This window comes from Dichotomopilus funicola (assembly GCF_033296635.1).
Source record: "Dichotomopilus funicola strain CBS 141.50 unplaced genomic scaffold C8A04scaffold_43, whole genome shotgun sequence".
NCBI lineage: Eukaryota > Fungi > Ascomycota > Sordariomycetes > Sordariales > Chaetomiaceae > Dichotomopilus > Dichotomopilus funicola.
In genome coordinates this window covers 247,198-263,463 of record NW_026944064.1, presented here as the reverse complement: position 1 = coordinate 263,463, position 16,266 = coordinate 247,198, and the positions used below count along the sequence as shown (strand labels likewise).

General features: G+C 29.7%; 1 protein-coding gene across 1 annotated transcript; it reads left to right on the top strand.

The window, feature by feature from the left end:
* Nucleotides 1-4,058: 4,058 nt before the first annotated feature.
* On the top strand, nt 4,059-4,226 carry C8A04DRAFT_13153 (uncharacterized protein; the record flags this gene model as incomplete). The annotated part of the gene is made up of 1 exon (XM_062777603.1): nt 4,059-4,226. A coding segment is annotated over one exon (168 nt), but the record flags the coding sequence as incomplete, so codon positions are not given.
* Between the last annotated feature and the right edge of the window lie 12,040 nt (nt 4,227-16,266).

Here is a 16,266-nt window from a genome sequence, read left to right as displayed (position 1 = left end):
CTATAACGTTTTAAGCTATAATTAACTATACTATTTGACCCTACCTTGATAAGTTTATAATATACTACTTAGATAATATTCTTATCTACTTTAAAATACTTAAGGAATATTAATAGTATATATAGTAAATGTTTAATATATTATATTAATAATAAATGTCGGTTAATAAAGAAAAGAGTGAATTTCATATCTAGAAGATAGATTTCCTAGGCTATAAAATCTCACTAGGCAAGGTTAAGATCAAACCTTAGAAGATCTAGGTGATTGTAGAATAGCTAATGCCTATTAATACTATAGAGGTTTGAGGATTTATTAGGTTTGTGAATTTCGTTTGAATATTTATTTAAAACTTTGGTAATATTATACGACTGTTATATAAACTTACTAAAAAAGGAGCTAAGTTTAAATAGAAGGACATCTAGGAGTAGATATTCAAGAGGGTTTAATAGAGTATCTTAGTAGATCTAGTACTCTTATTACTAAACCCTAGTCTACCCTTTAAGGTAGAAGCCGATATATTGAACTTTATAATTAGAGGATAGCTTAGACAATGGGATAAGAATAGGAAGTTATATCTAGTAGTATTCTTTTTGAAGAAGCTAGATAGTCCCTGTCTTAACTACCTTATTTATAATAAAGAGTTATTCACTATTATCGAAGTGTTTTAAGAAGAAAGGCCTTACCTTAGTAGGACAACCTACCTAGTATAGGTTTATACTAACTATAAAAACCTCAAATACTTTACAACGACTAAGGTCTTGAATAGATAATAAACGAGATAGGTAGAATTCTTATTAGAATTTAACTTTATGATCAACTATAAGAAAGGTATAGAAAATATATAAATAGATGCCCTAAGTAGAAGAACTGATCACTAAGATAGTAATATATTAGAAGACTTACTAGTACTATTATAATAATAGATAGATAGTATACTTTACTATATATCTTATAACTGATTGAAGACTATAAGATTATAGCTGTTTAACGATAGATAGAGGAAGAAGTACCTCTATGACCGTTTATAGAGTATTATACGGTTTTTAGGGAAGAAAGAGGAGAAAGGGAATTTCAGGGAACTATTATTAGTAGGGAATAGGCTAACTGGGAGACAGACCTAGAGGTAAATACCTCTAGCCTATAACTAGATAGAATAAGGCTCTAGCACTATAAAAAAGCCTATATCAGGATTTAAGACTAGAAGGACCTTATATTAGAGGTATATTAGTTAAAACTTAGAGGATATATAGGAATTAGGAAAATAGCTGTTAAAATTAAATAATACTATAATTTCCTATACCTTAAGGAAAGGGTTAAGGAGGTTATTGACGAGTATAACCTCTATAGATAGAGTAAACTAGGATAATATAAACCCTATAGGCTATTATAGCTATTACCTATTGCCGAACGACTATAGAGTTTAGCGATAATAGACTATATTATTAAATTACTGGAATCTAAGGATCCTACAACCTAAGTGAAATAATAGTATTCTTACCGTAGTAGATAAGCTTACTAAATAGATATATTCCCTACTATATAAAGAGACCTAGATAATAGAGTAACTTATAGATATATTCTATTAGTATATTATATTAATCTATACCTGGCTAAAAGAATAGATTATAGACTAAGATATTAAGTTTATATTGAAATTCTGGTAAGTATTTATAATAAGACTTAAAATGAAAAGTAAGCTATTAATAGTATACTATGTATAGATAGATAGCTAAATAGAATAACTTAACCAGATTATTAAATAATACCTTTAACTTTATATTAACTTCTAATAAGATAATTAGGTTAAGCTATTACCTATTATATAGCTAGCTTATAATATAATAGAAACTAAGATAACGAGAGTTATACTATACTTTATAAACTTTAGGTATAAACCTAACCTGAGATTCCTAGGGACCTAATATTAAGGTACCTTAGGCTACTATTAAGGTAGATAAAATAAGCTCGCTATATATTATACTTAAAGAAGAACTTGAGTTTATGAGGAAAATAATAAAAAAGTTCTATAATTAAAAAAAGGCTTAAGGGACCTTACCTAGAAAGGGGGGATAAAGTCTATCTTAATTTATAAAATCTTAAAACTAAACGACTTAATAAGAAACTCAGTTTCAGGAAGATTAGGCTATTTAAATTTAACAAAAAGATTTTAGAAAATAACTATACCATTATACTTCTATTAACTATAAAGCTAAGAATGAACGTTTTTTATATAGTACTATTAGAACTAATGTTAAAAAGCTTATAACTTAGTAAGGATACTGAAGTAGAGGACGAAGAGGAAAAATAGGATATAAAGGTAATTCGAATATTTGGTTAAATAGCTGGACTTTAGGCCTAAGGATAACTTATAGTAACTAGTAGAAAACTTGGTTAACTACCTAGAGAAGTTATAAGATTTCTACTGTTAGAACCTTAATTACCCTATATAACTAGAGAAGACTAGTTAAAACTACTATCGTCGAAGGAAGCTAAAGAAGAACTAGGAAGATAACGGTTAGTAATCTAATCTCAATATCTACTACGTTATATAGGTTACAATAAACAAGTTATATTGCTTACTGGAGAACTCCTAGAGTCCCTTAGAACGAGTAACTATATACTATTTAACTAGGGAATATCTTAAAAGTAACTTATACTATAATTGTAGTAATTATACTATAACTCCTATAATTATTCTTCGGTATTGCTAGTGATCATAGTAATTACACTACAATTCCTATAATCACCCTTATACCTATCCCTGATTAGTCTATACCAGCTGGTCTATATACTAGACCTATATATTAGCTACTATCTATATTGGTTTATAATATAATACACCTTTTAAAAGGCTTTTATCCTAAAAGTCTATAGTACTTCCTATTTCCTTCTTCTAAATAAGTATCGTTACTTTTCTTTCTATATCCTTTATACCCGATAAGATATTACACTATATATCTAAAGCGAAATTATCTACCTTAACTCTCTATATTAACCATCTTCTTTCTGTAATATTATCGTCTAATAGATTATTAGTTATATAGCCTTACTCCTTTTATTTATCGAAAGGCCTTAGCTTTTATAAGGTCTTTATAGCCGATTCTTCCCGTTATACTAAATATATATACTTTAAATATCTGAACTATAACGTCCTTAGTATTTCTCCTATATAACTCTGAACTATTATATCTTAATACTAGAAACTAAAGGATAAGCTTATAGCTATAGGAGGAGCGCTTAGGGCTTTAGGTTATTATAGGGCCTGTAGGGGCCTATAGTAGTAGAGGAGGTAGTTGGGTGTAACGAATCGTCTCAACCACACTCTGCAAGGGTTTACTGAAGGTAAGGTAACTGGGGTTGTGATTCGGTGAAGCCAAAAGGTTCACGACAAGATAGTGATCTGGTCTTAGTGTTCGTAGTAATTAGTAGCGAATAAGTTGTATTGCTTACTGGAGAACTTTCAGAGTCTTCTAGGATGAATGACTATATACTAGCTGTAACGACCGGCTCGCTACTGTCTGCCTGGCTACCCGATGCTACTATACTCCCTTAGGCTGTACCTCCTATAGCTGGCTCAATCTTATAGTCCCCTTATTAGTTGCGTTATACTGTCCAAGCCCTACTAGGCTTGCCCTATATAGTTGGTTTGTAATACAATGCCCCTCCTCTTTGTCTTTCGACCTAAAAGACCTAGGGCACTTCGTTAACTATATCTCCTAGTACTAATACCTTCTTCCTAATATACGTTTTTCCCCTTTTCCTTAACGTCTCTTTCCGCTGTACCGTTATATCTAACCTTATACATCATAGTTCTCGTAACTTAAAGCGGGAGCGTTTTATCTTTATACTATAAATCAAACGATCTAGATTCGAGGTCGATATACCTTATAAATGTTACTGGAATATAAAGCCTTAGAGGCATTACATTATAATAGAGGGCTCGAACAAGTATTCGAGTTATATCTAGATAGGTAAGAAATATAATAGCCCTAACGTGGCTAGTTCCTATAAGTATCTATAGGATTTCTTTTTTTTTAAGTGTATCTTAACGAGTATTTTTAGTACTATCTAATTTATCAGAGCAAAAGAAAGTAGTAAAGGATATTAAAAAGGTAGAGCAAGCGTTAGCTAAGACCCTAAGTCGTTTATCTTATCTCTCTATACTTAATAGTACCTTCTTTATAATTGTAGTACTAAGGTATTCTATTAGGGAATATCTTATCTAAATAAGGAGGAAGAGCTTAATTCTTTTAAGCCGATATTAGAAGAGTAGTCCTTAGTCAGGTAGATATAGTTAGTAGGTACCTATAGTATAATAGACTATGAAGCCTTTAGTTTCCTATTGTCTAAGGAGGCTCCTTCCTTATTAGGTCCTCTATTTATTCTACCCCTTCTTAGGTAAGTTCCTTCTTTGATATTTTAATGAATGAAATAGTTATATAGTATAGTAATAATATATATACCGTTAATTAAACGTCTCTAAATCCCTTTTAGATACTCTAGGATAATTAAATATATACTAAGTTATAGGTTTAATCCCTACTCTAACCTTTTTTTTTTTTTTTTACTATCTTATTATGAATCTTTTGGCTTTACTGGATTACAACCCTTATATCATATCATACCTTCAGTGAACTCTTTCAGAGTGTGGTTGAGAGGTAATCCGATATATTTAACTTTAAATACCTTTATATTATTAGCCTAACGGCCTCCAACTATCCCTCCTTTATAAATATATATTTAGCTATACCTTCAATATATCTCTAATTTAGAACTAACGTTCTAATTCTCCTTCCTTTTACTCCTATATAAATAACGTGCTTTATAAGCGAGCGAGACGTATAAGCGAGCGAGACATATAAGCGAGCGAGACACTAAGTTCTTGGCACGACGCGTCCTTCTTCATCCACCTTCAACAACGCATTTTTCCTACAACTAAAAATGTCTTCGCCTTCAAAGGAAGCTAGGGTAACCTTGGCCCTTAGAGCTCTTGAAAATAACACGAAACTAAGCCTCCGAGCTATAGCTAAGCTCTATAACGTACCAGCTTCAACCCTCGGCCACCGATGTACTAGCCGGCCTATACGACGTAATACTACGCCTAACTCGCGCCGGCTCACTGATTCGGAGGAGAAGGCTATTGTTCAGTACGTGATTGAGCTATCTGAGTGAGCATTTCCACCTAGGCTCGCTGGTGTAGAAGATATGGCCAACTAACTACTCTATGTACGTGATAAGCCACCCGTCGGTAAGCTTTAGGCCTATAACTTCGTCAAACGCCAGCCTACCCTCTATATACGTTATATATATAGATATAACTACTAGAGGGCTAAGTGTGAGGATCCAAAGGTTATTAGTAAGTAGTTTGCCCTTATATAAAACGTCAAGGCCAAGTACAGTATTATAGACGACGATATCTATAACTTCGACGAAACTGGGTTTATAATAGGTATTATCTTCATAGGTATAGTAGTTACGACCTCGGATGGCCATAGCAAAGTAAAGCTAGCCTAGCCTGGCAACTGTAAGTAGGCAACTGTGATATAGGACATCAATGCCCTTAGTTAGGCTATCCCCCCCTTTATCATCTTAGCTGTATAGTACTACCTTACCAACTGGTATACCGAGTGTAACCTCCTAGCCGACTGGCACATTACAACCACCGACAATAGCTGGACTACTAATATAGTCGGCCTAGATTAGATCAAGCACTTCGACTTGTATATAGCACCTTGTAGAAAAGGCAAATACCGGTTATTGATCCTCGACAGCCACGAGAGCTACTACTCGACTGAATTTAAGCTCTATTACCAGTAGAACAATATTATTATACTCTATATACCTCTATATTCCTCCTACCTCCTCTAGCCACTTGATATTGGCTGCTTTAGGCTGTTAAAGCAGATATACAGCCGCCAGATCGAGGACTTAATATATATATATATCAACCATATAAGCAAGCTTAATTCCTCTACGCCTTTCGTATAACCTTCTTCGCCTCTATCACTAAGAGCAATATCCAGGGTGGCTTTATAGGTATAGGCCTTGTTCTATATAATCTATAGAGGGTACTTTCTAAGTTAGATATCAAGCTTTTAGTATATACGGCAAGCCTGGCCATAATGCCCGTACGTGCCAGGAGGATATAGAAGGGTCTAATTCAGCTGTTTCTGATATAATTGTAGTTGGTTCCTAGTGTTTTTGCATTGTAATTGAGGATGGTTGTACTAGTATCGTAAAAAGTGTCTCGCTCGCTTATATGTCTCGCTCGCTTATAAAGCACGTTATTCGATATAGTAAATATTAAGATTAGATCATTATCTTATTATAAACCATTTAGCTTTAATAAATTATAACCTTTAAACCTTACGTTTAATAATCCCTTTTAAAGTATAGTTAAAAACGATTTATTATATATTACTTATTCCCTTTAACTCTATTATAATTTAAATAAAGGTATATTAAATCCTATAAATATGATATCCTTTAATATTAATATGACCTTTGTAAGTAGTAGTATTAAACTTCCTATTAGTAATATAGAAGTTAAAAAACTACTTATTAAACCTTAGAACTAGATTATTAATCTTAAGAAGGAATTTAAGTTTAACTAATAATTATCAATAAAATAAATTATAAGCTTAAGTGCTATAACAGAGCTAAAATCAAATTTAAAGCTTTCAATAGATATAATAGTAAAAAGGAAGACCTTTTACATTTCTTTATTAAAGCTATTATCTATATAAAATATTATGATAATTAATTTAACTTTATATATATTAAAATATACTATATAGCTTTTAGGTTTAAAGTGTAAATTATTTAATAGTTTAAGCCTATTTTATAAGACTATATTAAAAATATGTTAATGGAGTAATAAAAGTTTATCTAATAGGTTTTTAAAGACTATGAATACTTCGAGGCGAAGTTTATAAAGGTATTTAAAAATAAAGATAGAGGTTTATATCTAAGATTAATTAATTAGACTTTATTAAGTCAAATCTATATTTATCTATATTACCTTATTCCAATAAAATATTATTAAAGTTAGGATTAATAAAGTAAGATTAATATCTTTATTCTATAATAGTCTAAAGAAAAGTATTAAAGGGAACAGAATCTATAAGAAGGATAACTTAAAGACCTTAAATAAATATATCGTTAAAGAAAACTACTAAGATAAATGGAGAATTTAAAAGAAAGGAAGATTAAAAGGGTTAAACCTTTAATCCCTTTAAAAAAATAGATTTTATATGTTAAGATAAAAGTATTAACTTTTGAAAAGTAATATTTAAATTAAAGGATGAAGTTTATTATCTTTTATAACATATCTAAAGCCTATTTTAAAATTCACAGACTCCATAGATAGAATGAAGTGTAATAAAAGGTGTTTAATTAAAATTGAAGAAAAGCAAAGAAACTATAAAGGTTTAATAAAAGACTTTTAAATAAAGAAAGAATTTCCTGAAAAATTATTAAATAGTTGAAAGAATATTAAACTATTAATATTATCAATTAAAGAATTAATTAAGATATTGTAGTTTATTAGGAAAACTTAGAAAATAACTTAAAGCCTTTTAAAAGGTTTATTAACCTTTAAACTTAAAAATAAAAAAGTAAATTATATGATATAAAAAGAAATAATATAAATAAAAACCTGATAATAACCCTTTAATTAATCTAATTAAAGTAATTATAATATAAAGGAGAAAGTTAGATATATAACTTTAGATAATAATAAAATAGAAATAACTATAAATATTAGCTTTAATAAATAAAAGAGCTAAATTTAATGATATTAACCTAGCCTTTTTTAACTAATATTAGATCTTTAAAAAAATAAAGTAAAAACTAAAAATTCTATGAAGACCCTTTTTAATATAATGGATGTAAGAGGAAATAAAACCCTTAAATATTAAAATAGAGAGAAAAACTATTTAAATTATGTTTAATATAATAAATATAAGGTTTTAAAAAGATATAATGTCGATATTAATTGAAACAATAATAATTATTTATAATTATATAAACTATAAAAATAGTTAATTAATATAATAAGAAATATAAAATAAAAGCCATAGTAAAGTAATGTATAAAGAAATATAAGCGTTATAGGCCTATTATAGGAAATAATTTAATAAAAAGAATAATACTTTAGATGTTATAATATATGGTATATAATAATAAAAAAGGATATAAATAAACTAGAAAGTTTATTATTATTTTAATACAGATAGAAAGTTTAAAATTAAATCGTAGATTAGGTTGATTAAAGTAATAAATCTTAAATGTAGAGGAAAATAATTTAATAAATTTGAAGTAATAAATAACATCTTTTAAAAATATAAAGAATATTTAATATTTAAAGCTAAATATCTTATAAGTCTTTAAACTATAGACTTTGAGATTATAGAATTAAATTAAAAAAAAGAATTTAATTAAAGTTCTTTAAAGTCCATTATACTAATAGAAAATAGAACAATAAATTAAAAAAATATTTAAATAGTAATTTAAAGATTAGAGATCTTTAACTATTAACTTTATTAGTTGAATATCTAATGTCATTTATTTTTTAAAAAGATAAAAAGCTTTAAATATATATAGATATTAACAGTTAAATAATAAAATAATTAAAAACTAATATCTTTTATAATTAATTTTATAACTATAGAATTAATTAATGATGATACAGTATTTAATATATTTTAACTTAATAACTATATATATCTATATTTATATTAAAGAAAAGGATAAATAAGAAATAACTGTTTAAATACCTTAAGGATAAATATTTTAAACATCTAGTAATCCTTTTCAAATTGATTACTATATTAATAACGTTTTAAAGTATTATTAATAAAATTATTTAACTTTATTTCGATGATTTTATAATATATTATTTAGATAATATTTTTATCTACTTTAAAATATTTAAAAAATACTAATAATATACATATAAGATATTTAAGAAATTTCACTAATATTATTGATTAGTTAATAAGCGAGATATTAAGTTTCATATTTAAATAATTATAATCTAGCTTATGTTAATTATTATTATAGAATTCTAAGGTTTTAGTAGATTTAAAAACTTGATCTAAATATTTATTAAGATAATTAAAGAAATTATATAAATATTATATAAATTTATTAAAGAAGAAGTAGAGTTTAAATAAAAAGATATATAAAAATAAATATTTTATTAATCAAAAGTAGTATTTTAATCAATTTTATATTCTTATTGTTAAACTTTAGCCTATCTATTAAAATAAAGGTTATTATTATGTTAAACATTATCATTAGAAGATAATTAAAACAAAAGGATTACAATAAATGATTATATTTAATAATATTCTCCTTATAGAAACCAAAGAGACTTTATTTTAATCATCTTATTTATGATAAAGAGTTGTTTATTATTATTAAAGCCTTTTAGAAATAAAGAGTATATTTTAATAAAACTAATTATTTAATACAGATCTATATAGATTATAAAAACTTTAAATCCTTTATTATGAATTTAGGATTTTAAATAAATAATAAATATAATAAGTAAAGTTCTTATTAAAATTTAATATTATAATTAACTATAACGTGCTTTATCAGCGAGCGGGACATATCACCGAGCGGGACACTAAAGTCTTGGCATAACGCGTCCTTCTTCATCCACCCTCAACAACGTGTTTTTCTGATAACTAAGAATGTCTTCCGCTTTAAAGGAATCTAGAGTAATCTTAGCCCTTCAAGCTCTTCAAAATGACACAGAACTAAGCCTCCGAGCTATGGCCAAGCTCTATAATGTACCAGTTTCGACCCTCGGCTACCGATATACCGGCCGGCCTATACGACGTAATATAACAGCTAATTCAAAGAAGCTTACCTAATCTGAACAGGAGGCTATTGTTCAGTATATTATTAAGCTGTTGGAGCGAGCATTTCTACCAAGACTTGCTAATATAGAAGATATGGCCAACCAACTACTACATATATATAATATACCCCCTGTTGGCAAGCTCTAGGTATATCGGTTTGTTAAACGCCAGCCAGAGCTCCGGATATATTAGTCACGTAGATATAATTACCAGAGGGCTAAGTACGAGGATCTAAAGGTTATTGGCGAGTAGTTTACCCTTGTATAGAACGTTAAGGCCAAATACAGTATTATAGATGACGATATCTACAACTTCAATGAGACTGGGTTTATAATAGGCATCATCTTTACAGGTATAATAGTTACAACCTCAGATGGCCGTAGTAAGGCAAAGCTAGCCTAGCCTGGTAACCGTAAGTAGGCAACTGTAATACAGGGCGTCAATACCTTTAGCTAGGCTATCCCCCCCTTCATCATCTTGGCTATATAGTACTACCCTACCAACTGGTATACCAAGTACAACCTCCTAACCAACTAGTACATTACGACCACCGACAACGGCTAGACCACCAGTATAGTCGGCCTAGATTAGATCAAGCACTTCGACTTCCATACAGCACCTCGTAGAAAAGGCAAATACCGGTTATTGATCCTCGACAGCCGTAAGAGCCACCACTCGACCGAATTTAAGCTCTATTACCAGTAGAACAACATTATCACGCTCTATATACCTCTACATTCCTCCTACCTCCTCCAGCCACTCGATATTAACTGCTTTAGGCTGTTGAAGCAGGTATACAGCCGCCAGATCAAGGACTTAATACACATATATATCAACCACGTAAGCAAGCTCGAGTTCCTCTACGCCTTTCATACAGCCTTCTTCACCTCTATCACCAAGAGCAATATCCAGGGTGGCTTCACAGGTACAGGCCTTGTTCCATACAATCCAGAGAAGGTGCTTTCTAAGCTAGATATCAAGCTTTCTATACCAATACCACCAACCTCACAGCCTGGCACTATACAACCTTAGGTCTTCCAGACACCCTATAACCCTCGAGAAGCCGATTTGCAGTTAACACTTATCAAGACTTACATTACCAACTATTAAAACAGCTCCCTAACTTCGATATTAGCTGCTGTAGACTAGCTTACCAAGGGTATAATAGCTATAATGCACCAGGTAGCCCTCCTTCAGTCAGAGAACGCCTCTCTCTGTAAGGCCAACGAGGCACTCAGCAAGCGCCGGAGAGCCAAAAGAACACATATACAGCTTGGAGGATCGCTTGCGGTACAAGATACAAAGGATCTACTAAGCCAGAAGGCCGTGGTTGGGGAGGTGGCGCAAGAAAAGGAGCCGGATAGTGGTAGTGCAGGGGGGCCTATTCTCTACTATCTATTAGTTGAAATAGCTAGATAACCTTTTAGTTAAGACTTTTAAGTTACTAGCTTCAATTAAGTTTACTAATAAAGTAGCCCTTTTAAAAAGAAACTTAATAAGATCCCTTTTAAGAGTAGTAGAAGAATTATTAGACTCTATTAGAACTTATCCCTCTAGTTACTACCCTAGACCCTATTATTATTAGGGCTTTAAACTTAAATAATGCTCTCTAGAAGACTAATATAAGGAGCCTAATCTAGTTCCCCTTAGATAAAGACCCTAAATATATTTATCTAATCTATTAGTTAATTCTTAAAGAGCTGGCCTATTTAAAGGATTCTTCTTAAAGAAGAGAATAGCTACCTTCTTACTATTATAACTAAGTATAATATTATACTTTCCTTTAAAGAACCTCTAAAAAGGCCTCCTTTTATATTTTAAACGCTAATTAAACATATTAGCCTAGAATAGAAGATAGTTACTAAACTATTTATTTATAGGTTTATTAAGTAAAGTATATATCTTTATATAGCCTTTATCCTTTTTATCTTTAAAATCTATTCTATAGATAACTAGATATATATTAACTTCTAATAGATTAATAACTATCTTGAAGATTATCTAGTTATAGCCTTTAATTTTTTTCAACTCTATTCTACTTTATTAAAGTTGAATAGTTTATTAAGATTAATATAATTAAAGCCTTTAACTAACTATTAGTAAATAAAGGATCCTAATACTTTACTATCTTTTAAACTTAGTAAAGTACATTTTAATAGAATGTCTATATATTTAGATTAAAGGTTAGCTTTACCTAAGAGTAAGACTTTATTTATTATTAGTTAAATAAGCTATTAGATCTACTTATAAATATCTATATTAATAGTATCCTTATTTATATTAAAGGAGGCTTTAAACTATACTATATTAAAATAAAGAAGGTTATTAATTACCTTTATTAGGCTAATATTCAAGGTAATATTAAGAAGAGCTATTTTAATATTACAGTATTATAACAGATCGACTCTCAACTACACCCTGAAAGGGTTCACAAAAGGTATAACATAAGGGTTGCAATCCAGTAAAGCCAAAGGGTTTACAACAAGATAATGATCTGGTCTTAATGTCTACAGCGTTATGCAGGTTATAATAAACAAGTTATATTACTTACTAGAGAACTCCTAGAGTCCTTTAAAATAAGTGACTATATACTACCTAGATCACTATTTTCCCTTAGTAATCCCTAGTACTAGCTTACCTAGATTATAGTACAATCTGAACAATCTATAATACTAGATTATAATATCTAGTTTAATCTTGGTTATAATCTAATTCTAATTAGCTATCTAATAATTAGTTATTAATCTATCTTATATTCTAACTTATAGGTCCTTTTAGCTATTCCTTAGGCTAACTCATAATATAATACCCCTTCTTTAAGGCTCTTTAACCTAAGAGCTTTAATATACTTTAAATACTACTAATAGCCTATATTTATAAGTATTAGTCTAAAAAGTCCTAGGAGTATATTATATTTACCTCACTTATTAACTCCTCTAGTATTAAAACTATACCCTGCTCCTAGTATTTTAAATATAACCTTATATATTATATTTTATAAAGTTCTTCTTACTATAGTAAATATATCTACTATAGTTAGTCCTATAATAGTTCTAATATTACTTCTATCTATTTATATCTTTACCTTTTTTCCTAGGTTTTACTAACTTATAGCTTTTAATAATAAAGATCTTGTCTAAATAGAAATAGGTAAAGTAAGAAGAGGCTAACGTTAAAGAAGCTCTATTTATACTTTAGACACAGCTATAGATAGCTATTAGATATTTAGCCTATCTTTATTACTAAAAATATATCTTAGAGGAATAGGGTTTTAAACTATTTTATTAGGGAATATAATTATTAGATAAAATAAAAGAGGAGGATAAAAGGATATAAATATTTAAGGACTTTATAGTTAGTAATAATAGATTATTTAATATAGATATCCCCTTTAACTAGTCTTCCTTAGGGTTAGATCTATTAAAAGCTAATCTAGCTATATTAATACATCTATCTCCTATACCTCTTTAAAATAAAGGTTTATAATTAAGTTTTCCCCTTTTAAATAAATATTCCTTCTTTATTTCTTAATAAATAAAATAATTATATAATATAATAGTAATATATATATATATATTATAGGACTTCTTTAGACTTATAGTAAATCTAAAGGAGCTCTATTATATTAGATTATAGGTTTAATCTCTACTATAATCTTATTTTTTTTACTGATTATTATTCCCCTAGTTCTTTTTATATATCGTTTAATAATAGCTTTAACTAATCTTTTCTATAAGGTAATTAAAGTATTAATAATAGAAACCTTATAAGTTCTCTAGATAATTAACCAAGTTTTCTACTAACTATTATAAGTTATTATTAAATCTAAAGTCTAGATATTTAACTAAATATTCTAATTATCCCTTTATAATCCTTAAATTAAATACTTCCTTTATATCCTACTTTTCTTCTTTATCCTTTATTCTAATATCTGTATTAAGTTATAAGTTCTTTAATATTAGTTCTAATAGTACTATATAAAAACGTTCGTTCTTAGCTTTATAGTTAATAGAAGTATAAGGGTATAGTTATTCTCTAGAATCTTTTTATTAATTTTAAATAACCTTATCTTCCTAAAGTTTAACTTTAGGAAGATTATTTAGTCTTAAGATTTTATAAACTATAGTAAACTTTATCCCCCTTTTCTAGGTAAGGTTCTATAAGTTATTCTATTATCTAAATCCCTTTATAAGATAAGAAATAGATCTATTTAGTAAGTCTATCTACTATAGTAAAAATACTATTATATTTTACTTAGGTTATAAGGTCCTTAGACTCTAGTAATTTAATAATAAGGTCTATTATTATTAAACTCTATAGTTGTTTAATGGTAGATAATAGTTATAGTAGCCTATAGAGTTTATATTATCCTGGTTTACTCTATTTATAGAGGTTATATTTATTAATAACCTCCTTAACCTATTCTTTAAGGTATAGAAAATTATAGTATTACTTAATCTTAATAGCTGTTTTTCTAATTCCTAATAGATAGAGGAAGGAATATCCCTATAACTGTTTATAGAATACTGTACGGTTTTCAGGGAAGAAAGGGGAGGACGAGAATTTCAGAGAACTATTACCAGTAGAGAATAGGCTGACTAGGAAATAGACCTAGAGGTCAATACCTCTAGCCTATAACTAGATAGAACGAGGCTCTACTATTATAATAAAGCCTATATCAGGACTTATAATCAGAAAGACCTTATATTCGAGGTATACCAGTGTCACGGACTGGGCTGCGGAAGGCGGCCCGTGGCACATGCAGGTGGGGCGTAGGACGTACCACCAGCCAATCACTTATATAACCAATCAGGAGAGGCTCGACAGGATCTCTTTGAGATCTATAAGAGCCAATACCAGGATCGATAAAGAAAGGCTGAGAGCCAATAGGCTCAATGGGATCTTGTTGAGATCCGTAAGATCCAGGTACGGAGGAATAAAGAAGTTGTAGAGTATATAAATAGCTAGCTAGTCACTCGTTAAGGGAGTCTGGGACTTCCTCAGTAAGTAATATAACTTGTTCGCTACTAATTACTATAAATATTAAAACCGGATTATTATCTTATTATAATATAAACCTTTTAGCTTTGCCAAATTATAACCCTAGTTATCTTACCTTTAGTAAACCCTTATACAGTATAGTTAAGACGATTCATCATATATTATTTACTCCCTTTATTTCTATTATAGTTTAGACGAAGGTATCTAATACTATAAGCGCCGAGATTACTATAACTAAAGACGGATATCAGGTTCTATAAACCGACGTAGAGGCTAGGACTATATTCGTCACGCTGTAGAAGAAAATCAAGGAGCTCGAGAATAAAACTAAGACCTAAAAGGGCTAGCTCTCAGAGTACGAAGATAAGGTCGACGGTATTTAGAGGGCTAAGCTTAAGATCGAGGCCCCTAAGAAGTTCAATGGAAAGAAGGAGGACCTGGTACAATTCCTTATAGAGTTGACCTCTTATATGGAACACTACGATGACCGATTCCCTGATAAAGGAACCAAGACCTATTATATAGCTTTAAGGCTTACCGGTCAAGCTGTATAATAGTTTAAACCGACGTTCAGCGACTACATTATATATAAGGATATTGATAATACCCTACCATTTACTTAGAAGGTTTTCAACAACTTTGGTAACTTTAAGGAGGAACTATATAAGGTGTTCGGCGACTAAGACGAGAAGGTCTACGTCTAGGTCTGACTCGCCTGACTTCACCAGAGCAAGTCTGCTGCGGTATATGCTACGCTGTTCCAGCAGGATGCTATTTGGGCTAGGATTAATAAAGACGGACTGATGTCCTTATTCTACAACAGCCTGAAGGAGGATGTGAAGGACGAACTCTATAAGGAGGACCGTCTGGATAACCTAGACGAGTATATCGCCAAGGCTATCTGTATCGACGACTGCCTTTATACCAGGAAGCAGCAAAAGAAGGGACAGCAGAAGCTGGTGGTCGGAGGGAACTATACTAACGAAGGGAAGAAGCAATAAGGAAGCACGGCCCTCTTTAATTAAGGTAGTTTAAAGGAATATACTATTCTTTAAAACCTCCGACTATTAATCTTCCTTTATAGGTCTTTAATCCTTATTATTTATTCTTTATCCCTAATTAGCTAAATTAGCTCGATACTTTAGGGTACTTCTATAGTTAAGGCTATAATAAAGACTTCTTCTTATATTAGTAAAGCTAGACTAACTTAAGGATTATGAAAGGTTTTGGATCCTAAAAGAGAAGGGCTTAGATCTATTCCTTTAGCCTTCTTAGCCTTAGCTATAAGGAGGTTTACTATCTTTTAGGAAAGTATATTAGTAATTATATTCTCTTTCTTTAACTAATAGATCTAAGTAATATAGAAGTTAATAAAGAAGTCTATTTAGTTAAC